The sequence below is a fragment of the Momordica charantia genome, assembly GCF_013281855.1.
Source record: "Momordica charantia cultivar OHB3-1 chromosome 1 unlocalized genomic scaffold, Mcharantia_2.0 BLBB01000001.1, whole genome shotgun sequence".
Lineage (NCBI taxonomy): Eukaryota > Viridiplantae > Streptophyta > Magnoliopsida > Cucurbitales > Cucurbitaceae > Momordica > Momordica charantia.
Window position 1 is genome coordinate 22,730,735 of NW_028275157.1, and position 26,111 is coordinate 22,756,845.

Below are 26,111 nucleotides of genomic sequence, written 5' to 3' on the forward strand. Positions count from 1 at the left end.
AAATATAGTATAAAGTATAGTATTTTATTCACTTGGTTTATAATATAATATTAAAAAAATTGCTAAATTTGGTTTACAATGTAATGTTCTAAAAAAATGGTTAAATTTGGTTTATAATGTAATGTTCTATAACTAGGATTTTAATATTTATGGTTCCTTAAAAACAAATTTTCTAACATGACTTCCCTCATTGAAACTTCCTTTTTGTTAAAGAAAAAAATGATTAAAAAAAAAAAGAATAAATCTCATTGAGCTTTTAGAGTAGAGCACACTAAAACACAACACTTTATGGGTTTAAGCCAGAACCAACAAGAGAAGGGAAAATAAACTTTTCCAAGATGCATAATAAAAAATATATAACAGCATGAACAAGAAAGACAACAAAAAATGAGGAGGCTATAACCTTTGTGAGAGATTATTTAGAAAATGTAAGGATTTTTAGTACTAACATGTGTGGTAAGATTCGAACTCACGACTTTTTAATCGGAAATAAATACCTTTAAGTAATTAAATCAAATTCACATTAACTTTTCTGCAGAGTAATTAAAAAAATCTAAGATATTAACGAAATGCTTTGATCAATTTTAAACATTTATAACTATATATTAAAGTGTTTTATGGGATTGTAAGCATTAAAAAGATTTTAAAAATGTTTCCTACTCATCACCTCTTTCTATCCAAAGATTATATTAATGAGATTCCCTTTGTTGCACCTTTTTTAAATTAATTTTTTGTGGCAGGGTTTGGTGAAATACAAAACACAACTACCTATGAACCATTATTTCATACCCAAAACTTTGATTTGACACTTCAACTTCTTCTTCTTCTTCTTCTTCCTTCTTTTTTTTTTTTTTTTTTTTGCTTTTTTGAGTTATAATTCAACTTGTTTTAGTTACAAAAAGCAAAATAAATAAATATATATAGATCATGATATTCAAACTGTACAAGTTACAAACTTACAATATGAATTGAATTAAAAAGTTTGAGAGATTGTAAAAGAAAGAAAAAATAAAAAATTGTAAGAGAGAATTTTCCAAAGTGAGGATCTATCTCTATCCAAATCAACCTTCCCAAGTTGGGCACTATCTTAATTAGCTATTATTTTCCATACACAAAACTTGGGTGCTACTTGCACAAACTGAAACTGAGAGTGGCACCCCTTTTTCTTCTCTTTATATATTATCTCTTCCCCTTTCTTACATTCTACTTTTCTCTATAACAAATATTAAGGCAAATTTTGGATGTTGTTTTTTCCATTTCAAATTCATTCAATCACATGGATTCTATGAAAATCTGATTAGTAGAGTTATTTTCCAAAACTGAAAATTTTGAAAATAATGTTTTCAGTGTTCCTTGAATCCAAAATTTTAAAATGCCGGATTATATTAAAAAATATTTTTAAAAATTTGATATTATAAATTCATTTTATTTTTTTAAAATTAAAACATGCAAAATATAATGTATTATAAATTATATAATATTGTAAAATACTAATTCTAACAACAATTCATTTATGTTAATAAATTAATTAATAATATTTTATATTAAACTAATTATTTAGTTTGTATCCCATGTACAAATATATTACAAAAGAGTTTGAATTTTTCTTTTTTTTTTTAAAACCCATATCTAAAAATGTAAAATATAACCATGTTTTCATTCGATCCCTTATTTTTAGATTTATATTTTAAGTCAGCCACCCTAAATCTCTTCTCGGGTTTCTTTTAACCACTCAACAAAATAGTAGATACTGCATAATTTTATCATTGACAGAAAATATCTCATAATTTTAACATTGACTGAAAATATCTCCTCTTACCTCATCATCCACAAATAACTTTTAATAAAGCATATATATATCTAAAGATACAAATCCAATTAATAAAAGTTTGTTGTGGATGATATCTGTTTCCTTTTTCTCACAAGAACTGCTCACATTCCATATTATACCCAAAGTTTGGATTTATTTTTGGGCTAATATTAAATACGAGAAATAGACCAGCTTAAATTTCGTGTAAGAAGAAATACGAATCCATTAATGTGGTTAACATCAAGCAACTAATTAGGATGTCGATATGAAATTTGAGGAAGGGAGAGGCATAGTGGATGGCTGACTTCTCTTTTAGTGGGAAAAGTTGACAATCTTGATCTTTGTGACAGCACCACCTTGCTCTTGCTCCAGGGAAAAGAAAAAGATGAATATATCGTGTGCCTAATTTCTGAAATAAACTGGACATTCCTATGCTGTGGAAAAATTTAGAAATAATGCTGCAATTAATCATTAAAGTAGCTCCAATAAGAAGAGAGTTGAATGCATAATTGTTAAAAGGGGGAAGTGGAGGCTTAGAATTGTGACAAGTCAGAAGAAAAAATGTGGTTTACAAATAACAAAAAGTAATGGCAGGCAGAGAAAGGAGGTAGAAAAGAAAGCCACTCCCATCCCATGTATTATTTTTGCTTGGTGAAGGGAAAGATCAAAGAATCTTCCTTTCAAAGATGATTTACAGCCTCAGCCATGTTTGGATAGCGTCTCCTTCTTCAAATGCATCATCATGGTTCTTCATCGTACTATGTAACCTCAAAATCTGCTAACAACATATTTAATACTCAGCACAGTTTTGTCTGGCATGCGAGAGAGAGAATGGAAGCTCTGCCATTGGGGTTGAACAGTACATCTTTTTCGTTTCATTTCATCATTTCTGAAACCTCATTTAAAGTTAAATCCATTGATTTTGTGAAACTTTTCATGTGACACAACGTTTCCTTTTCCATGAATCCTACAAAGCAAAATACATTACAAGCGAGAGGTTGTTAGACTCCTGAGTTTTGTGGAACAGGTTGAAGAGGTAAATGCTATTCCATCTCTTTGAGATGCAAAGCTGATTATCTGTTATGTTTTTAGATGTTTTTTGTTGTCATCGAGGTCCCGAAAGCTCCATGGCTTCAACCACAAATGAAGATTCCTCATGAATATCACTGTAATTTCTGGAGAAACTGTGAGCTCTATCCTCATAAAGACTTGCTCCACCTGGTGATTCCTCCATTTGGCTCGACTGTCCAACAAGACCTTCTAGAACTTTCAAGATCTCGGACATCTTCGGTCGGAGCTGTGGATGTGACTGAGTACATTGCAGAGCCAACTCCACGGCTTTTTCCAGCTCCATTGCATCAAAACATCCTTTTAGATCCCTGTCCACCAGCACATCTAACCTCTTCTCCTCATGTAAAGTTCTAACCTGCTTAATTCACCTCTTTGTCAGAATCTCATCATGAAGTTGAGACAAAATGAAAATTATAAATATACAAATACAAATCATTTGAAAAATTATGTATTAATCTTTATTTGAGCAGTTTATTCTTGGTTTTCTAATTTTAGTTCTTAGCTCATAAACATTGTTCATTAACTATTTCTCAGTTTCACAAAAAGAAGTATAGCTTCAGAATTTGCCACAAAATTTGAGGAACTTCATGAAAAGTTATGACCAGAAAGAAAGTATTTTCGAATAGTAATATTTTAAACAAACTGAAATGAGAGATCAAAATGATAAGAAGTTAACAAGTCATCACAGGAGAGATCATACATACCCATTCAAGGATCATTCCCTTTCGGACCTGACCATTGCCAGCATCTAATGCTTTTTGCCCTGTTAAGAGCTCCAGAACCAATATGCCAAATCCAAAAACATCAGTCTTTTCTGAAGATTGTCCAGTTGAAAGATATTCCGGGGCAATATGTCCAACCGTGCCCCTAACTGCAGTAGTAACATGTGAATCCCTCCTATCTAACATCTTTGCGAGACCGAAATCCCCAACCACAGCTTCAAAGCTTTCATCCAGAAGAATATTTGCAGCTTTCACATCTCGGTGAATTATTTTCGGGTTACACTGTTCGTGCAAGTATAGAAGTCCACGTGCTGCCCCAAGGGCAATACGCAACCTTCGATTCCAATTCAATGAAGGCTTCTCTTGGCCTGCATCTGAAGCCGGAGGGTATTTAAACAATTAAAACATAGTACACAAATAAAGAAGTAATATTAAATCTAGTTAGTTCAAAACAGGAAAATCGAGAAAAAATAGTTTCATATTAAGATCACAAAGGACCACAAGAATAATGTTGAACTCGCTTGATTTCTGCAGTGGCATGCATCCATGAGAATACAAGATAGTAAGTTGCTAAACTAAACCCCTATTGTTCATGTATAATTAGAGAAAGATACTTCTTGTGTCACTTAAGTTGTGCACTCCCGAGCTAAGTATGATGATTTAGGTTGAAACTATCATCAACTCAACTTAGTAAATTAAGTTTAAGAGCGATTAAAGGGAAGAGGGATGCTTGCAATATGTAAATATCATAGGCTTTTAAACGAACCTCTCAGGCGGTCAGCAACACTCCCATTTGGCATATATGGATATACAAGAAGCCTCTCATCTGGCATCATACAAAAGCCATACAAACGCAAGAGGTTTCGGTGTACTGCTAAGCCAATCATCTCAACTTCAGTTTGAAACTGCACTTCTCCAGTATAATTTGGATCTTTCAGTCTTTTAACCGCAACATATGTCCCATTTGGAAGATAACCTTTATAAACTACTCCGAAACCACCCTGTCCCAGAATGTTTTTTGGACTAAAATTACATGTTGCCTTTTGTAGTTCACGGAATGTAAACCTTTTAAGATGACCAATATCAAATTCATAGTCTTGCTGCACTGCAGATTTGAACCATCATAATGTAGTGGAACAGAGTCAGTCAATCATTATACTAAACCGAAAGAGATTGAAAAAGAAAAAAGAAAAAGGGCATCTGTTCAGCACAAAGTTCGAAAAGTACCATACGATGTGAAGACAAGATGAGATCTATAGCAATGCACCCAGCCAACAAGTAACACAACAGAAACCACAAATGTGAAACTGACTATTAGAGCTATAGAAAGCACCAAGTGACGATGGCTATTATCTTTCTGAGGCGAATCAGTTTCTGCACAATAACAGCTATTCATGAGTTTCTTATCATTGAAGTTCAATATACAACAACTATGAGGAATAAAAATGTGTTACCATTAACTGGTTTTGAAACTACACCACAAACTTTAGGTGATGAAGATGCACAAAGGAAACTATTCCCTGCAACACTATAACAGAAGGCAAGCACTGTCAAAATGTGGTAAATCGCATTGGAAAAAGAACTAATTCCCTCTCTTTGGTAAAAGAATGCATAAAAAGCAAAAGCGAGGCAAAGGATTTACAAATCACCTCTCTTAGATTATAAGCTACCTAGTATATATTAGAGTACTGTAAAAGTACGAGAAACTTAATATTTATGGTTATGATCTTCATAAATAACCAATCACATTTGGAATTTAAACGAGATCTTTAGTTTCTCACAAATCAACTCTTCACAAAGTCTCTCACCTGTACTCTTTGGCAAGTATTCTTGGAGTTGGACCACTGAGATTATTATTCGATAAATCCCTGAAGCAAAGCATAGGGTCATTTCTGTAATTCAGCAAAACACAAGGAATTGCAACAGAATACTTACAAGAAGGAAAGGCCCGAGATATTTGCAACTGATTCTGGTATCGGTCCACTAAATTTGTTATTACTAAGCTTCCTGAAAACTTGGCAGGCAAAGGTTACATGACAAGAATAAAATCAATAGTTAGAAGGTAGAAGAGCATGGCAGAAGTAAGAGAAATCTTGTTCATGTAGTCGTACTCACAAGTAATTTAGATGAGTAAGAAACCCCAAAGAACTTGGTATGCCTCCAACAAGCTGGTTACCAGAGAGGTCAAGAGTCTGAAGTTCTGACAGTCCTCCTATATCATCTGGGATTGGACCAGATAACTCGTTATTTTGCAACAACCTGTCATGGTTTAAATAGAATAAATTTAAACTTTCAGAGAAGCGTGCAAACCTTCAATGAGAAACATTCCAACATTAGGCTATGCAAGTAACGAAACAAGACGAGTAAGAACAACCACCGTATCTTCACTTCAGAAAACAATCATAATAGATGTGTAACTAATGATTTTGAGAAAATGAAGGGAGAGGGAGGCTCACTGCTCACATTGTCCGAAGGTGACTCAAATTCCCAATGCTGGGGGAAAGCGTTCCAGATAAGCCCATATTGGGCATTTCACTAGCAATACCAATAAATAAGAACAATAATAAGAAACATATTACAGCTTTAGCACACCTTCAAGTAAGAAAAACAGATATTCTATAGCCCTCTTTTTGGTTGCTGTTTTCCAGGAAATTAAACACTGGGCGTTCTCTAGGTCCAAATTGTCAAATATGAATCATTTTTTTACATTACTTATCGCTATTTTTCTCGTCAACCAGATAGAAAACCACATAGAAAACAAAATAGATGCTTACAGAGAAATCACAAAGCCCTCAGTAGAGCAAGCAACCATATTCCAAGTACATGGATCAACCGAATTTATGTCCCAACCCTCCATCACTCTCCGCTCGTCCCTTATCCTACTCTTCACTGACATCAAAGCCGCCACTGAACAGTGCAAAAAATCAGAGATAGAGACACAAACATACAATCAATTTCGACGAACACTAAATGGGCATTCATAAAATGGCCAGACCTTCATAGTTAACTCCTTTTGGAGACAAATGACTATCAGAGGCAGAGACCACCCAGATTACGATGAACAGCAATAGAACCACCTTTATAACCTCCATTACAAAGCTTGTAGACACAAAAGAAGAGGGGGCGAAACGAAGGCGAGAGCTGGTCGAGCTGCCCCAGTGAAAATAAGTAAGAACCCACTACTTTCGGTAGGGTAAACCGTAGGAAAATATGCTTAATTGAGTTCGGGTCATAAAGTATGCAATCCATTTCTCATTGCAAATAATGACAACCTTGAAAATCTTTATTCTAGAATCCCTACTAGCTAGTGCGTTGAAAAACGAACCAGATTTCTGGTACAGAAAGCGAAGAGGAAAAGACAAAGACTAGTGGATGATTTATAAAAACTATAATAAAATCAAGCGCAAGACCAGGAAATCTCGAGATGTGGGCAATCTAAGGGCTGAGACTGTCCCCTCCCCTGGCCAAACTTTGAACAACAAACCTGATTGTGACTGAGGAAAGCCTCTGTGCGGTCCAAGACCATGATTTCTCCATCTTCTTAGTGAACTGCAGATGAGTGTGGCCATGATTCAGCCGTTGGATTTCATATAATCTATGAACAGAATACCCAACAGCTTTGATTACATTAGTTTGGATGTAATCGTTATTACTACTAGTGGGGAAGTATAGAAATAAGATAAAATTAAAAAAAAAAAATTAGAGCTCGATGTCTCTCTGCGCCCCAGTGGCGCCAACATTAATGATTCCGGCTTTTGGAATTTGGCGCAATTCTCGGAAATAATGGCGAGGCTACATCCTTTTTCTTATTTCTTCTCATCTCTCCATTTGTTTTTCGTCGATCTTCCCTCTTGAAGTTGCCCTAGCACGCACGCAGACGCAGTAGCAGGTTAGCTCCAAAGAGCTCGAGAGGACAATGACAGTCGAGAGTCAAGACTACCATGTGCAAATGCAAAAACAATTTCAGAATTAAACTAATCTTAAATTTTTAATTTCCTTAGAACTCTTCATTTACTAACTGCAAAATTATGGCAATAACTTTTCATTTTGACTTTATCTCTTATGGCTTGGCTTCATGATTTAGAACATACAGTTCGGATAGTTTCCATTGCAAAGTCTTTTCCCTTTGAGTCAAGAGGCAGAACCAACAAGAAATGGAGATGTGAAGTACAAATAGATTCGTGATTAATTTTAAGAGAGAGATTCTTGGAATACAATAATAGGATAGCTACAAGTTTTTGCAATTTGAAGTCAGCCATCTTGAAACCACCCTGGAACTGGAAACAAAACCCAATAACCAACTCGATTCCAACCATTTTTTCTTCAGCCATACACATAATTAGATACCCTCTTCTTCCTAACTAAAGATGCACAATTTTCCCTACTACTATCCCTCTTCTAGCAGCTTTCTGCTAAGTCAAACTCTGGCTTCCTTCAATATACTACCAAACATATACAACAACTTGAGGTGGTATCATCAGAACTGAGATTGAGGGATGGATGGAATTTGGGTGGACAGTACGAGGAAAACAACACGTCGAGGAAGAATTGGTATGTAGTCCCCCGACCTGCAGGTTTCGGAGTAGAGCAACGTAAACTTCCTCAGTTTAATACAGGCGGAGTTGAACTTAAAGTTGGTCGGTAGGCTTTGCACCACGCATGAACAAGAAGAATCCAACTGCACATAAGTCTATATTTACGACACTGCCAGATGCAAATTAAGACCCATCTGTCGTTTCACTTGATCAGGTATCAACTTGTTAATGAGCTCTGGAGAGGCCCCCGACAGCTGCAAGAGAAATATCAATTACCATAACACATAATGAATATAAAATAGTAATTCTAATTGGCAAGTAACCTAGTAAACCAAGTCTTCCAACAATTTCTTGATTACTGATTAGTATAGATTCTGGAACAGTTTTAGTTATTTTCAATCACGATCGATGCAGAGGCTTAAAGAGATGCAATTGAATTCAATATGAACCTCGATCTGCTCCCTAAAAACAGGCATAATTAAACCATTTACATTGCTGCTTCTTCCTTCTCAGTTCTCACAATAAAAACTATTGGGCATCTATGCTCTGAAGACAAATACCATAATATGTCTAAACTACAGATATATTCAACAACATATATTTGGCAATTTCCTTAGAATGACGGTAAAATGGTATACACACCTCCTGTTTGAAGTTAAAGAGGGGTGGGAATGGTCGACCATTTGGGAGACGAGCATTGGGTTCTCGGAGTTCATCAAAGAAAGGATGTGCGCAAGCTTCCAGCTGCATGCAGAGAAGTAGATACACTCAAGAAGAGCAAAATATACCACTGTCGCAGACAAAAGCCAATATCCACTTGATATAATTGTACTACTATTCCAATGAAAAAGAAACTTGAATTTATTTTCAGCCAAAAATCAACCAAGAGCAAGTTATAGCATGGAAAGGTATGACTCCTCAAAAGAAGTGCAGAGATAATGTCGCATTGCTATATAGAAAGATACTGGAGCATATTGAACTTACCGCTGTGCAGCGGAGACTAGGTGAATACTGAAGCAATCGTGAGGCCAGATCTATTGCCTCGGGAGGCATCCGTTTGTGGAAAACCTGACAAATAGCACATAATGCATGTAAGAGAAAAAGCTCCAAAGTAACAAGACCATGGGAGACAAAATGCCCCTAGGATCAACTTGAATATGTCACAGACCTTGTGCCATGGGTGAGCTTTTATCTGTGGAAACCTATAATCTGTATAGCTTGGATTCATACATCGAATTTCTTCACGAGTTGGTGTGCCAAGAACCTAAAAAATAACCATCGCAAAGTAGGTAAATTGTACACAATGTGTAAATTGTAATGAATAATAATATCCAAGAATACCTTAATAATCTCTACAAGCTGGTCCACTGCATTTTCTCCGGGAAACAAAGGCTACAAATACATAAATTAGTGTTAAGCTGGTTATGAGTTATGACAAAGTTTAAATTGAAAAAATCATTGAAAACGCTTACCTGCCCCAAAAGTAGCTCTGCAAGGACACAACCAGCTGACCAAATATCTATTGAGGTTGTATACTCTGTAGCTCCAAAGATGAGTTCTGGTGCTCGATAGAAGCGTGAACAAATGTATGAAACGTTGGCTTCACCTTTCATCTGGAGCACACAGATCAAAGTACTCAAAATAAGACTTAACGAAGAAAGTGGGGCAATGAAAATAAAGCATCTGCTACTTTTAAAGCCTTGGCAATCAACTAACTTATTTTTACTCATCCAAGCATACTGATAACCACACTTGAGACTCGAGAGGAAGACAGGATAAAAAGATCAAACAAAAAAGACATTTGTCGATTCTTGTTTGCAGTTTATTTTTCCTTTCGTAAGAAGATAGTCTTAGGCACCCAAATGCTGGAGTAATATCAAAAAACAACCCTGCTTCGTCCTACAATATCTAGAATTGAAAACCCCATAGAATACTCAAACTCTAAGTAGCTAGCAACAAGATTCGAATTTGCAACCCCAAAAACATTAGAGTTCACAATTTAATTTGTCCATTTGACCATGCAAACCATGGTGATTCACTGCTGGTTGTTAATCAAATTGACAGCATGGAAAGCAGTAAATGCATGCAAACCACCTTCATAAATATTTTAAAGGAAACATTTAGTTCAAGGATTTTGGAAGCTTGCACAATTGGAAAGCCAAGGTTTGTGTGTAGACAAATCGGTTTCAAAAGTATAGATTTGTATGACCTGAGTTAGATATGGGCATTTAGGATCCATAAAATGATGATCTAGTCTAAGAGTTAGGTTTCAGAAGCCAATGTATGTTTTAGTGGAATTAGCAAACTTATAAGATAAACAAGACTAATGTACGGACCAAAAACTACATCCCCACAACCACCCCACCCCAAAGAGGGAATTTTGATAGGTCACTGTATGTTTGTGTTGAGCTCTCAATCATGAACATGAAAAAAAAATCAATGTAACAAGGAAATCTTTAACTTATATGACAATAGTGAAATATACTTTTCTTATAAAGGAAATTTGAAACTTTAAACCAACGCACTGAAATAGCAAACTTCAATATTACACTCCGAAAGTATTAAGAAACAAATATAAGTGAAAGAAACAACATATTGAAAATTTATCAACGTACAAGCATTTTTGCACTTCCAAAGTCACATATTTTAACTTGGTGTGTAAGGGGATCAACCTGCAGAAAGCAAGTAGGACATTAGGCAATCATCAACCACAAGTATAGGCATCTACAACTATTCTTTTCAACAAAAATTTAACTCAATATTGATATCCTTTTTTAAATCGTCAAAGAGTGTACCAAAATATTTTGAGGCTTCAAATCTCGGTGGCAAACTCCAGGAACCGTGTGGATATAGGCCAGGCCCCTAAAAACCTGGACGAAACCCCAATGCACATGAGAAAAGAGCCACATGTTAAATTGAAATTATAAAGGAGAATCATTCGTACCTGGTACATGTAGAGTTTGACATAGATGATTGGCATTCTTTGATTTGCATTACTGTAATGCTTCAAAACCCGAAACATGGTTTCAGGGACATATTCCATAACCAAGTTGAGAAAAAGTTCGTCTTTAGTAGTAGTGGAAAAGAAACAATGCTTTAAGGAAATCACATTTGGATGATCCATCACGCGCATTAACTGGAGCTCACGGTTCTTATATCTTCTGTCCTGCAAAACCTTCTTTATAGCCACATTTTCACCAGTTTCCAAGCATTTGGCCTGAGAAAGAGAACATTTATGCATCATGTATCATATGACCAAGAAAATGACAAAAGAATCAAACTGCTAGAGGAATAACGTATAGAATACCTTGAAAACAATACCAAATGACCCAGTCCCAACAACACGTTCTGCCATGTAACTTATGGTCTACAGGATCAAGAAAAATCAGAAGTATCATAAGTTTGTGCAGAAAAAATATATACTGTTGACCAACAAAATTGAATCTCTTAGTCTCCATATTTTATAGAATACGCATGGGAAATTAGAAAATAAGTGGAGAGGGATTGACATGAATGTTAACCTGTTTGGGCTCCCCATTCTTGCCTCCAATAGTCGTGGATATTATGTGACCGGTAACAGGGTCATTTCCATCAATGACAGGGGCTGACATTTCCTGTAAAGTATATACAATGTTAGAGGTTGAAAGCAATCAGTTGGCAAAATGGAACTGAATAATTGGTTGTAAGAGTGGAGGGATCACGTAAAAGATTACAAATGTTAGAATCCATGATTAACACACTAAGTCACACGGTAATAGAACATGTAAAGAAGCACCAACATATACGCAGAAAAGATAAAAAGAAGAAAAATAAAGAAAAGAATGATCAACCAACAGAGATCCCTATAAGAACCCAAAAGAGAGGGGGCTAGGAAAAGGAATCGAAGAAAATAGGTTGCAGAAACCAGAGAAAATAATAACGAAAATGCTTAGACCTTTGGAGGACAATATTCATTAGAAAATAAATTGACTGTCAGTGGAAAATAGGCCGGTGTGTGAAATAACTAATTTCTAAGCCACAACCTTAAGCTATGCCATGCAAGTTATTTAACGTTAACCAATACCAAACAAAGGGTAACGAGCGCGATCTACAAATTAGTTCACGTAACATAAAAACTAATATGTTTAACAAAAAAAAAAAAAAAAAAAAAGCCAATGGATGTAAACTAGCGTTATGCGTAGATAGATTCATCAGCTCAGCTAAAACTCTAAAAGATTGGTACACAAATAAAATAATAAAATCTCGAGTACTAGAGAGAGATCAACGGCTTGGTAATACACATAATCTCAGAGGCTCAGCAGGTGCTCAGAAATTGAAAATAATACAACCAAGGAAATCTCCACAAACAAAATCATAAAAATCTCAGATCAAATAAGACAAGAATAGGTGAGACATTTTCCGATCCTGTTCTCACAATGCCGGACGAGATCACCGTTCTGGCCACTAACAGAATGTAAGAACAACAAACGGAAAGGAAAACGAAAAACAGCGAAGCACTACAGACAATGCCCTTGTTTACAATCCCCCACTCATCTCGCCGTATCACAAAGCAAAGGTTCAAATCCAGGAAACAAAACAAAACAAAACCAGATTTGCAGAAAAAGAAAACGATGCATTAGGAGGGCACCTTGTCGTCTGCCATGGCCGAGTCAGAGAGGGAAGGGAAGGGAAGGGAACCTTCTGGCTCGTCGAGTTGGCGATTAAAAGGAAGGCGAGAGAGAGGGAGGAAGAGGAGAGAGGTGACAGGAAAACAAAGCCATGTGATTCCAGCACTCTGTATTCGCTCTCTCTCTCTCTCTCTCTCTCTCTCCCCTTTTTCACTGTAGGAGAGAAAATTAAAATGCATTTAAGAGGGAAATGACGGAAATGACCTTTGAATTACGAAGACTGCCTGCCGACGTCTATGTGACTAAATTGCCCCGCTCCCCACATATGCCCGACTCCCAATAATTTCTCCACCTGCTGTGTCTCTCCTCCTGCTCTAATAATTGCTCTTTTTAGACTGGACATCATAAAATATCAATTTAGCCTGCCTTTCTTTTTTTCCGGGTGTGCTGTAATGTAACTGTAAATTTGTTTTTCATATATCTTTTCTCCTCAATTATTTTATTAATTGTGAAATTCAAAACGCGGAAATGAAGATAGTTGAATCATAATTGATATCTGATTATATTTTTAAGGTTCAATTTGTTGTATTTGATCTTCGAAAAATTCATTTAATGTTCATATTTTGTTCTCCAACTTTATATTTATTTATTAATCCGTTAATTTAATTATATATTTGTTACATTTTTACTTTTTCGAAAAAATAAATAGGATCGTGTTTACCTTCTTAATTTATGGTAATCAAATCAAAATTATATTTATTTATCAACTAACAAAAACCTCCTTTCATGGTGGATCTTTTTTATTAGTATGAAAATATATAAAAGTATATTTAGCTTTAGTTAGTTCAACTAATGGTGGAATAAGAGATAAAACATTCCACTTATGTGAAGGCAATTGATGTTACGTTTAATAAATTATGCTCAAATTGACTATAAAATATCTTTTTGGTTAATCTTAATTGTGGGTGAATATCAATTTGTAGACTATAAAATTGATTGGAGTAAATGTCTCGTCGCTTCGTTTTGCCTCATTGTAGCCTTCCTCCCAATTCTCGAGTTCACTTAGCATAAAGCTCAACTACTTGATCCACATTTTCTTATTTGTTATAACATATTCTTATTTTCAAAAAATTTGAATGGTCGATTCATCAAGGGTGAAACTTACGCACCGACTTACCCAGATTGATTTGGTTGACCACAAATTTAATTTTCAACCTCAAATTATAATTTATTTTAGTACAATAAAGTAGGAGTATGAGGATTTGAACCTCGGATATTAAAAAAGTGAGTAAATATCAATTACTGTTACGTTTGGGTTTGGTTCAAGTTAGGTTTTTTTTTTTTGTAATCTGGTTGGCCTTTCGTATTTAGTAAGATGGGTTCTAAAAAATAATAATAACAATTATAAACAGTAGTAAGAGGGAGGGAGGGAGGGAGATAGAGAGAAATATGTAATTGGCACGGGGGTAAAAAGAGAAAATGGCAAAAGGAAGAACAAACATTGGGGTATGAAAGTCAAATTATAATTACGATGGAAGAAAATGACATTGAATAAGAGGCAGAATAAAACATGTAGACCTAACCATAATAATAATACTGTTATTATTATTATTTTTATTTTTCTCAAGGCAATGGAGAGTGAATATCTTTTTAAATAAATTTAATTTAATGGACAGAGACCTATATTATCTTTGTTGAGGCAGAAGGTTAAATTATCTAAAAATTGTTGTTCAAAACAAATATTCTCAACATAAATAGATAAAAACAACAGCGAACAAATATAATTTACGAACAAAATCTAATGAAATTAACTTATATATTTATTATTCGATAGATAAGATTGCCAATAATGCATAATAGTAAAATGACACAAGTTTGTGATATTGATTCATCATCTATTTATAGCATGCCAAACTATCTATATTTTATTTTGAATAAAAGCTATAAACAATCTTACATAAAAAAAACATGGCTAAATATATATGTTAGAATTAATATTTAGATATTTTTCAATTTAGTCTCTATGCTTCAAAAAAAATTTCAATTTAATCCTTTTGTATTTGAATATATTTCAATCATATCATTATTATTGATGAATATTAAAATTAGCTAATTATAAGCTTAGTTAACTTACAAATTTAGAGGAGAAATTAGGAAATTTAATCTCTTTCTCCATTTATTTTTAAAAATGCTGTGAACTCATTAATACATGAGCTTATCCTAAGCCACTAACCAAGAATATATAATTGAAAAATAATGAAATAATAGGAATTAAATTAAAAAAGGTTGAAAAACACTCTTTAGATATTAATCATATATTTAGGTTAAAAATATTTGACCTCCCAAAGTCCAAAGTAGGGGTGTAGGAGAGAGAGAAAATGAAAAGTAGATTAGAAAACACATTTGGTCATTGTTTAAGATTTAGTCGGGATTTAGTCCACTTACGAGAATTTTAATAGAAAATATAATGTGAGATTCCAACGAGGATCGCCACTCGAGCTTAAAAAAGAAAAAAGATAAAAAAAAAAAAGTCTCCCAATCTCCACTGCTCTGCAACGACAATGGTGAAAATCTTGAGGAAACTCTGGAAATTTCGTGAGTAACTTTTATTTGAAGAGTGATAGAGGTGGAAATTTCCAAGGAAGAGCGTGGTTGTGGGTGCGGGAGATTAATGGAAATGGAGGTGGGAGAAGAAAAGGGCTTTTTAAAGGTGATTTTGGCGTTAGAACGAGGAGTGAGTGGGGAGTGGGGTTAAAACTAAAAGTAACTTCGTGGATTTCAAGGGAAACTTTCTTTGACCATGCACCAGATTTGGTTCTTAAAAGCACTAATTGCATCCATGACCAACCAAAAGAATTTCCCTTCTTTTAAAAAAGAAAATTATTCAGGTTTCACTTTATGGGCCGGAAAAAGCAATAAAAAGAAGAAGAAAGAAAAAACCCCATTTAATCATGGCGCTACCACACTGGCGTGCTCCGTCTTGAAGTCTCATTTCATCAAAAATTACTTTTTTTTTTCCTAATTCACACAGTTACCATCTAGCAGAGTTGACAATCTATAAATTTAATGCTCAAACAGACGTTATATCAACAGTGGGCATGACATGGTCAATACTGTTAAGGACAACGATACTCCAAATGCCTCGATCATCTCCACGATGATATGATTTTAACTCTCATGGTTTTGTTTTTAGTTCCTATCTTGTATATTCATCATCATCTCATTTTCTAACCAATATAAGACTTTGTTTGCATTTCTTTTACAAATCACCCTGCCTCTCAATCTCAACTAGCATTGGCCTTGAGCAGCGCCTCAACATTTACAAGGCTGGCTGCCATTGCCCACCGTCATTGCTACTGCGTGGCGCACTCCTCCAGTACAGCCCACGGCCCACCCTACATGGACACCTTCAACCAACCCAATAACATTACCATAAAACCCACCAACATTCCAAGCCCATTCAGAATTCAGAAATCGAAGCTTCTACTCAATGGCTATATAAATAATGTCAGTATTACACTTACACAACTATCCTGTTTGAATTTTCACTTCGATATTATTAAATTAAAAGTAAATTTCAAATTTCGGATTTCAACATTCGATAAGTAATGTTTTGAATGAGTTGAATCATATATTCAAATGGGTTCTTAGGACTGTTTTCCTCTGATAAAATTTTGTCATTTTCATAAATACTTTTCTTGAAAAAATATATATGAAAGTTTGAAATTTTATAAAATTAACATATAACTCAACTTCAAATGTAATATAAAATACATTAAGATAAAGTTAGTTTTATGCAAATGAGTATTATGATGATGGTGTGCAGTGAAATTTATCGTTGTTTGACTTTTGACATAAAATCTGTAACATTTTAATTTTAAAGAATATGTATCAGTTTTATATGTAATCTAGATTATATTTTTATTTTTAATTTGTTGAATTCATAATTTAGTAAATATATGTTTAGTATATTTGTTTTTTAAAATTGTTTTGATTCTCTTAACCGTAGAAATTTTGAAAACTAACCTTTTCAATATTTTCAGATTTTGAAAAGATAAAATTACATATAGATAAAAACTTTGATAAATATATTATTTTATTCTATACTTTTAAAAAAAACTATAATAAATAAGGTATAATATATTATAAATGATAAACATTATAAAATAATAATTATACAAAATTTAGATCAAACTAAATATTTAGTCAGAAATAATCACTTGTTTACAAATATACTACTAAATATCTTAAACAATTTCTAAAATGGAGATTCAATTTGCAAATCCACACTCATATTAAAAAATACTAACCACTAACCGTGTAGCATATAACTCTCATTTTTTACTGAATTGATTTATAAATTTATAATTTCATATTACCAACTGAATACATCATACCTCAGTAGCAAATTTTGAATTTTCCCTTCTCGCCCAATCTAAACGTGATTTCGAATTTTGAATTTTATATTTCAAAGCAAATTGTGGTGAGGAATACTTATCCAACATGTATTCTTCGAAAATAAGTATATTATTTCAATCCGCGCCAACTAAACCCTATCTGCCCCCAAATTTAAAGTTGACATCAAGTTTAAATTCAGGCAAGTAATAATAAAAATTGACAAATTTCCTAACATTGTTGACTTTGACTAAGACTATTAAAACATGAAAGCAACGTTAAAATTGTCAAACGTACTCGATCCATTTCCATCGTGGCTTTGCTAGTATACCATTCCTCCTACTAATTAATTTATTGGATCCATAAATTGATAAGTGGTTGGGCGGTTATCTTAGTTGGAACTTTTCCGTTTAATATTATATTATATACTTCAAAAAGAAGAAATTTTATTCTTTAAATTTAAGTTATATTTAATTACAAAAGCAATTTATTATTTAAGTTATGATTTTTATTACAAATTGGGTTGATTGAGAAACATAAGTTGAGCTTACGTGGAGTTTACTAGGACAATACTATTTGGAGATCTAAAAAGTTCATTGCCCATCCTATTTGTATTTTTTTTTATTTCCGTTGGATAATTGTTGTATAAATTCTATTTTCTATAAAATAATAATATATATATATATACGAGAGGTAGAAACTGTATATATATATATTAACAATAACATACACACGAGTTGTTCAAAAAATTATATAATGAACAATACTCATCAATTATTATTTATATTGATTTTAAATTAACAACAAAATACTTTAAATTACCATAATATGCCTTTCTAAATTTCTAATAACTGAAAATTATTATTTTGGGGGAAAATGATTGTTTGAGGATTAATAACATAATTTGATAATTCTTATACATTAGGGGTTGTTGTTTGTTAGCTTCACTTTGAAACTCAATGGAAAATAACTATTTCTAATCGTCCAACATCTTTTGTATCATTTGGGCTTTGATGAAACCGTTTACTTCCGTTTCTCGTGTCCTGTTACTTTGTTCTAATTTTCTTAGAACTAGAAATAAGAATATGTATGGTAACTATTTTTATTTATTGTTTTTTAGAAAAAATAAATAGAAACAAAAATATATTTCATAACTATTTCCTATTTTTGCTTTTTTACAAGAACTAGTGAGAGTGATGATTTGAGTTTATGACTTGCTCGGAAATATATATCTAAAATAAAAAACAAATTAAAATTACTTATTGTATCGAACCACACGCTCTGAGGTTATTTAGGCACGCCCGTGCTAACAGAGTAACAAAGGCATTTAGTTAATTATACAATGTATTAGATAATCTAAGACTAAGAAACAAAAACAGAAAAAACAAAAATACTTTTTGCTGTTTCCAAAATTTAACATTTTTTAAACGTTTTTCAAATGTTAGAAACGAGAAACGAAGTAAGTTACTAAATGTCTCTAAAAAAATCAGAAACAGAAACAAGAAATCAGAATGTTACCAAACGAAATTTAAGATTGTGTCACAATCCATAATTTTGTAAGTAAAAAACTTTCTTTGTGTGTCTATATATATATATATATTTAAAAGTAGACTGTGAAAAATGATTGTGTTCAATTAAAATTATTTTTAAGATCGTTAAAAAGGCCATTTCAAAGCACCTAATAGTGTTTTGAGGAGAGTTTTGAGTGATCTTTTGAGTGCCAACAAATATTTTCTATATAAGGTTTTCTTAGTTAAAAGTGGCTTTAAGAATTCAAATAATACTCAACCACACTTGGAGGAAGTATTTAATTAGCAAACACGTTTTTACAAAAATGTTGAAAGTTTTGTTGGTTAGTATAAATTTAAATTTTATTTTTTTAAAAAAATGTCATAACTTTTTCTTCCCTCCAAATTTAACACAAGTGTAAGGGGAGTCATAAATATTCTCAGGAAAGGTAAAATTTTACATGTTAACTATTTATATATAAATTATTTCAATTATGAGAATTGTGGGAGAAAATTAGAGGAAAACTACACACTACATATTCTATATAGATTTTTAGAACTACCCAAAATTAGGGTCCTTCCTAGTTTGCATATAAATGTGACCTTTTTTTTATTTCTGTTTTTTTAGTATAGTTTAAGTTTGAATTTGATTTAAATTATACTATTTGATAAAACTTCAAACTTTCCGCCATATTTAAAAATACATATATATTTTATATTATTTATATAAATACTTCCAAATTGTTTATGTTGAAAAATTCTTATATCAAAAGTTTTCTCAAAGCATAATATAGGTATATATTGACAAAATACTTATAAAAAAATATTACCCTAAAAAGAATTTCCAATTTTATTAAAGCATAATATTAGGGGGATTTGAATTTGATTAGTGATTACAATAATTTCTAATTCCCATTAGGAAATTTTGCAACGGGACCTTCTTTCCACATTTTAAGGCAACAAAATTAATCGTTTAAGCGTATAATACACTTTTAATTTTAAATTTCAAGAATTCCCTTTAAAAGAAAAAGATTAGCATAGGAAGCAATAGTGCGTGTCGGCATTTATGAGTTGGAAGGGAAAAATAAAGTAGTATTGTCCCTCGGCCCTCACCCTCTGCCCCCCCCAGGAGGCGTGGAAATATCATTTTCTAATTTGTAATTTGGAATGGTCATTGGTCGCCACCTTTCACGCTCACGCGTCACCGCTCTTTTGGCGTGCAATAATCAAAAGGCTGATTGCCAATATCTGCAACTACGTGTACTTAGCATGCAATCCGTCCTACCCAAACCTTGCGTGTCAGCGGATCACCACCGTCCATCAAGTTGACTCCCAACTTCCATCAAGCGCTTACTTTTTTCCCGCCGTGGGACCACCAGAAATAACTCGGGAGATTAAAATTTAAAATGGTAAATAATATTCGAGGGAGGGTGCCAGGTGGGATTCTAATTGAAGACGTGTGGGCCACGAAGACACGTCAGCACCATTTAATTATAAACTTGTACTGGCCACAGGAAAATTATATCATAGCCTCCGTTTCTCGTCCGTCTCTTTATCAATAATTATGATTTATTTATTTATTTATCTTTCCTATTTCAGGATTCATTGCATTTGTAAATTAGTCCTTGTATAAGTTAAGTTGATGAATTATTTTTCTTCAAGTTGGAAATATAGAATGTCTTACCAACATTGGATAAAATATTAAAAACTATCTTAATTAGTTAAATAGATAAAATTTGTTTTTTTTTTTACATTTAAAAAAGTCAAATTGGCTGATTAGATAGTAAAATCGTGTTTTTCCTCTTTTAAATTTTAGTTTACGTCTTTATATTGAAATGTTACTTTGTTTACCGACTTCATTATATATTGTGTCAATTATATTGATTTCAACTTGTAATCTTTCTATTAATAGATGTAGCCTGTAAAATAAGTAGGCACTCTTTTGAAAGCAAAAAAACAAATGAAAAACTGTCAAAGCAAACATAGCTCAACGATAATTGACATATACCTCTAATTAAGAGATTGTGAGTTCAAATCCACTCCTCCAATATATGATATTTTATCCCATAAAGTTAGAGAAGCTTTCAACCCTTCTCCAAACATCTTGATATATTTTTTCTAGGCTAAGGAGCTGTATCCCAAGTTTCAACTTGGAGACATTTCGAGTCTTTCATTTTCTAATTGCCACAAAGATCCTAACCTAAGTTTAACTATAGATGCCGAATTTTAGTTCAATAAGAGTCAACACTTTCTGCAAAAGTTAGGATTCAAACAACACAATTACAACGTTTTTAAGCACAAATAATGCAGTTTTTGAAATTGACTTTTGACGGTAAAAAAAAGCTTCCCCAAAACAAAAGGGGGTTGATTCATGAATTTGGCCAATCGAAATTATCAAATGTACCAATCTTTATATAATAAAATAAAATTTACCAAAATATAAAATTGGTGTTGAAGTTTTCTAGGAAGAATAGAATAAGGTAGGACTTTAATCTAATGTAATATGAGACTGTTTGTTTTTTTAATAATGTAGATGCCCGACATCTTCAGATGTCTAAAATCTCATATGTCCGTACTTTATTGGTGGGAATATTGTAAATTTATGTAATTTTTCAAAAATACCCGATCATCATATTATTTATATGTTAAATTTTATATTATTTGAATTCATATAAAAATTTTACTTTTATTAATTTAATATTATATTTTTATGTCAATTTTAGTTTATGTTCGGTGACTATCGGGAGAGTAAGACAAATGAAAGATTGCATATAAATGAATTATACCACTGACTAATGTTTATTTTATATGTAATTAGCATACATTTATTTTTAAAATAAAATAAAATAAATGAAAAATAAATATTTTTGATGAAAAAATATAATTGAGAAGGGAAAAAAAATGACATGGAGATCTTAAAAATCCATGTTAGGACATCTAAAATTGTTCGAATGCCTCCGACGTTTTTATACTCAAGTATTCAACATTTGTATCAAACAAACAAGAACGAACGAGAAGAATCATGACCAAATCCAGAGAATTAAAATTACTCTGCAAGTTTATTTTTGTTGCAATATGATTAACTTTAGAATAGATACAAAATTCCAGAAGACTTTCCAAGAATACGTGGCAATGAAAAATACAACAAAAAGAGAGAACCCTAGAGAGAGAGAGAGAGAGAGAGAGAGAGAGAGAGAGAGAGAGAGAGAGAGAGAGAGAGAGAGAGAGAGAGAGAGAGTATACCCAATAGCTTCGTTGGTTGCCTCTCGTCTCATCTGGTTCTCTTCTGGTTTATATTTAAACCCACCCTCTCTCCCATTCTCTCCTATTTCATCTGTCTCTCTCTCACCATAACCAGAACCAGAGGAATAAACTTGGGACCCCAAAATCCAGCAATATTCATCCCCAAAAAGGCTACCCAATGCCGGAACATTAGCATCCTAATCATTCGCCTCTGCCTCTGCATCCTCCTTCAATGGCCGACCGGCCGGACCCCGACAAGAAGCCCGATTCCAACAAGAAGGATATGCCAGCTCTTCTTCTAGGCCGATACGAGATCGGCAAGCTCCTCGGCCATGGCACCTTCGCCAAGGTCTACCACGCCCGGAACATCAAAACCGACGAGAGCGTCGCCATTAAAGTCATCGACAAGGAGAAGATCCTCAAGGGCGGTCTAATCGCCCACATCAAGCGCGAGATCTCGATCCTCCGCCGCGTCCGCCACCCCAACATAGTCCAGCTCTTCGAGGTCATGGCCACCAAGGCCAAGATCTACTTCGTCATGGAGTACGTCCGCGGCGGCGAGCTCTTCAAGAAGGTCTCCAAGGGCCGCTTGAAGGAAGAGGTCGCCAGAAAATACTTTCAGCAATTAATCTCCGCCGTTGCCTTCTGTCACGCCCGCGGCGTTTACCATCGCGACCTTAAACCGGAGAATCTCTTACTCGACGAGAATGGGAATCTCAAGGTCTCCGATTTCGGCCTCAGCGCCGTCTCCGATCAAATTCGACAGGACGGTTTGTTCCACACTTTTTGCGGTACGCCCGCTTATGTCGCTCCGGAGGTTTTGGCCCGGAAGGGCTACGAGGCCGTGAAGGTCGATATATGGTCCTGCGGGGTTATTCTGTTCGTTCTTATGGCCGGTTATTTGCCCTTCCACGATCAGAACATTATGGCAATGTATAAGAAAATTTACAAGGGCGAGTTCCGGTGTCCCAGATGGTTCTCGCCGGAGCTAGTTCGACTCCTCTATCGGCTTTTGGACACAAATCCCGAAACCCGAATCACAATTCCTGAAATCATGGAGAATAGATGGTTCAAAAAGGGGTATAAGCACATCAAATTCTACATCGAAGACGATAAGGTGTGTAGCGTGCAGGAGGACAACGACGACATCGATTCCTTATCGGATCAATCGCAATCGGAATCCGATTCCGAAATTGAGTTTCGGAGAAAGACCGCTTCGCTCCCGAGACCGGCGAGTTTGAATGCGTTCGATATTATTTCGTTTTCGCCCGGATTTGATCTTTCCGGGTTGTTCGAGGACGGAGGGGAAGAGGCGAGATTTGTGTCCGGCGCTCCGGTGTCGAAGATTATATCTAAATTGGAGGAAATTGCGAAATTGGTGAGTTTCACTGTGAGGAAGAAGGATTGCAGGGTGAGTTTGGAGGGGTCGATGGAAGGTGTGAAAGGGCCATTGACGATCGCGGCGGAGATATTTGAATTGACGCCCAAATTGGTGATGGTGGAGGTGAAGAGGAAAGGGGGAGATAAAGCAGAGTATGAACACTTCTGTAATGTGGAATTGAAACCAGCACTACAGAATTTGAAGATGGAGGAGGACTCTGCTGCTGCTCCAGCTCCAGCTCCAGCTCCATCACATATACCTTCAGATACCGAATAATGAGATTTTCAGATAGAGAAAAGAGAGAAACCAGAAAAGAAAAATTGGTACCCGAATTTGCTCCACTCTCCTCCTCTGCTATAACCAAAAACTCCAACCCCGTGTATGATAATTTCTTCATTTTTGTTTGTTTCTTTTGAGATTCTCTTTTTTTTCTTCCTTTCCCATCTTCTTCTCACTGTTCTTCTCTGTGGTTCCCTCTCTAGAGGGGATTTGGATTCAATGCGGGAGAGAACAAAAAGAATCGAAGAAAAAGGGGAAAAAATGGTGATTTTGAGATGTTAATATGCAATCAATGTGTGGTATAATTTTGAATTGACTTGGAGGTGGCTAGATTAGAGTTGTGAGAGAGAGAGTAAATATAGAGGTGTATATGTACGAAGCCTGTGGAAAAATAAGAAAGTCTTATTCGATTATTGATCCTTTTAACAGATTGAAGTTGAAGTCTTATTTTGTGAATGTTGTGTGTTTGGGAGAGTTTTGCCATTATTTACTAAGCTTGGGTGTGGACCCTCAACTCCCAAGGCATCATAATTTGGTGCCATTTTGATTGGAAAGAGGGGAGTCTATTTCATTGCCAAATTTGGGTTGCAAGTTTTGACAATCAAAAAGGGGATGCCATGCCATCGATATCAATGTAGGACAAGCAAAACTCTCCTGGATCTTCAAGAAATACTTGTTTTAGAATGATGATTTAATGCCCTTGTAAAATCCAACATTTTAATCTTCGGATTCGGGATTTGATGAAGACAGAAAACAGATTAGTAGACCAAACCCACCTACCCATTGTTAACCTTTTCCTTTTTTATATTAAAAAATGAAGCTTTTGGTGACTGTGGTGTGATATGTGGAAAAGGGTGAAGGAGAAGACAAATATTTTACTCATTCAATCATCTTTCTTCATAACTTTGTGTCATTTTATACAACGGCGATTTCATAGACTTTGGAGTTTTATATTTCAAAAATAGCTCTGTAAAATGGCTTCCAAACGTTCTTCAACTTTCTGTCTTGTAAACGACAGTGCTTTCAGCTTCTTTTGTCGTCATATAATACAATTAAATCATTAACAAAATGGTTTTGAAAAGACAATGATTAAAGTATTTATTAAAGCAGGTGTGGTGGGTGGGTTTATGGTTGCAACTTGGAACTTCTTTTCCTTCTTCAAATGATACTCTGATGGCACAGCCAGACACGTCGCCCAACCATATTTTGTTTATAGTCATTAATTTCTTACCTTTATTATAGAATAACATTTATAAATTCCGTAACAGCCATATTTAATTATATTATTAGATGTTGTATTTTTTTTTTTTTTTAATTTTGTAACTTCTCTTTTCATTACTTTTCACAAACGTATGTCTCATCTCCTCTCACAAAGTCTCTATTCTGTATCTTTTGTTTTGTTCTCTCCACTCTAAGCTTAATTTCTAGTGCCACAGTAGTTGACGGTTAATTCAATAAATATATATATATATATATATATATTTAATACAACATGTAGAGTGGATATTCAATTGAGCTATGCATTGCGTTATCTTCTTATTGTCTACGTAGATCGGTGATAGAAGAAAAATATAGGTACAATTAAATTGTACATCATATGCCATTTTACTTTATATATCTAAAATATATATACAAATACATTTTGTTTATCATTAGATCATCATAAACCTTGATTTTTCTTACGTTTGGTTTATTTTTTTTCATCATTTTTATTTTAAATTTCTTTATTTAGAATCTAATTTGATTTCAAAATTAAAACGATTCTATACATTTTTGTAAAGATTTAATTAGATTTTTTGGTTTGAAAAGCCATTTCAGTTCTTTTTAAATGAATATAGTTAGCTTTTTAGGTTTATTGTAATTTTGTTGTGATCTTAATAGACACCGACTATTGCTGAAATTTCTAAAACTTTTGTTCACGTTGGAAAAAAAAACTCATTTTGAAAAAATACCAAAAATATTAGTTGGAGTAAAAATGAACAATTAAGTCTTTCTACATAATCTAGAATTTTATTTGAGACAAATTATCACCTAACCCAAAAGATAGTTACACAATGTTTGATTATAAGATTATTTCTTTCGACAAATACAATAAAAAACACTTAGCATAATTGTAAGAAGAACAAGGTTTAAAATGTCAACGTGTCAATGAAAATATGGAGGGTTCAACTTTACGAAAATGTTGATGTTGATGGAAATTTCGAAAAAAAATCCTGAAAATTGGTGAAAATTGTTTGAATTAATAAAATATATTTTAATTATGGCTTAATTAAGCAATAATTAATATTTTAATCATCATATCTAAAAATTTATGTAGAAATATAAGTAATGTTTATATAAAAATGTCGGAATTACATGAAAATTTATGAATGTTGTTTCACTTAGTAAATAATTGAATTAATTGATCATTGAAAACCACCGTATCTAAAGATATAATTAACGTTTATATGAAAAATATTGATGGAAATTTCAAAAATAAAATTATGAAAAACTTGAAAATATAGGTAAAATAAGAAATATTTACAAAACAATATGAAAGGGGTATATATTTTCAACTATA

General features: G+C 33.7%; 3 protein-coding genes across 4 annotated transcripts; 1 reads left to right on the plus strand and 2 right to left on the minus strand.

Moving 5' to 3' along the window:
* Nucleotides 1–2,255: 2,255 nt before the first annotated feature.
* Nucleotides 2,256–7,560, minus strand: LOC111012268 (Leucine-rich repeat protein kinase family protein). The gene is made up of 12 exons (XM_022286352.2): nt 7,088–7,560; nt 6,599–6,753; nt 6,378–6,510; nt 6,067–6,138; nt 5,719–5,862; nt 5,539–5,610; nt 5,412–5,471; nt 5,058–5,131; nt 4,831–4,977; nt 4,370–4,708; nt 3,586–3,977; nt 2,256–3,236 (listed from the first exon to the last, which is right to left on the minus strand). The coding sequence occupies exons 1-12, from the start codon at nt 7,138–7,140 to the stop codon at nt 2,916–2,918; spliced, it is 1,962 nt and encodes a 653-aa protein (XP_022142044.1). The 5' UTR covers nt 7,141–7,560; the 3' UTR covers nt 2,256–2,915.
* A 206-nt stretch (nt 7,561–7,766) lies between these two features.
* LOC111012269 (shaggy-related protein kinase eta) lies at nt 7,767–12,944 on the minus strand. Of its 2 annotated transcripts, XM_022286354.2 has the most exons (13): nt 12,766–12,944; nt 11,660–11,752; nt 11,446–11,505; nt 11,248–11,355; nt 11,083–11,142; nt 10,934–11,008; nt 10,754–10,810; nt 9,611–9,751; nt 9,480–9,530; nt 9,307–9,402; nt 9,123–9,206; nt 8,781–8,882; nt 7,767–8,392 (listed from the first exon to the last, which is right to left on the minus strand). In XM_022286354.2, the coding sequence occupies exons 1-13, from the start codon at nt 12,778–12,780 to the stop codon at nt 8,300–8,302; spliced, it is 1,035 nt and encodes a 344-aa protein (XP_022142046.1). In that variant the 5' UTR covers nt 12,781–12,944; the 3' UTR covers nt 7,767–8,299. The 2 variants fall into 2 exon arrangements, with proteins under 2 accessions (XP_022142046.1, XP_022142045.1); XM_022286353.2 differs by having other exon boundaries at nt 11,083–11,355; nt 12,766–12,943.
* Nucleotides 12,945–21,721: 8,777 nt separating this feature from the next.
* On the plus strand, nt 21,722–23,986 carry LOC111012502 (CBL-interacting serine/threonine-protein kinase 12). The gene has a single exon (XM_022286670.2). The coding sequence runs from the start codon at nt 22,124–22,126 to the stop codon at nt 23,546–23,548; it is 1,425 nt and encodes a 474-aa protein (XP_022142362.1). The 5' UTR covers nt 21,722–22,123; the 3' UTR covers nt 23,549–23,986.
* The last annotated feature ends 2,125 nt before the right edge of the window (nt 23,987–26,111 follow it).

Coding starts and splice junctions, on each gene's coding strand:
- LOC111012268 (XM_022286352.2), bottom strand. CDS start 7,140: ATGGAGAAATCATGGTCTTGGACCGCACAGAGGCTTTCCTCAGTCACA. Junction 6,511..6,598: donor AAAAGGAGTTAACTATGAAG/GTCTGGCCATTT, acceptor TGCACTGTTCAG/TGGCGGCTTTGATGTCAGTG. Junction 5,863..6,066: donor TTGAGTCACCTTCGGACAAT/GTGAGCAGTGAG, acceptor AAACCATGACAG/GTTGTTGCAAAATAACGAGT.
- LOC111012269 (XM_022286353.2), bottom strand. Junction 11,356..11,445: donor CATTTGGTATTGTTTTCAAG/GTATTCTATACG, acceptor TCTCTTTCTCAG/GCCAAATGCTTGGAAACTGG. Junction 9,531..9,610: donor CAGAGCTACTTTTGGGGCAG/GTAAGCGTTTTC, acceptor ATGTATTTGTAG/CCTTTGTTTCCCGGAGAAAA.
- LOC111012502 (XM_022286670.2), top strand. CDS start 22,124: ATGGCCGACCGGCCGGACCCCGACAAGAAGCCCGATTCCAACAAGAAG.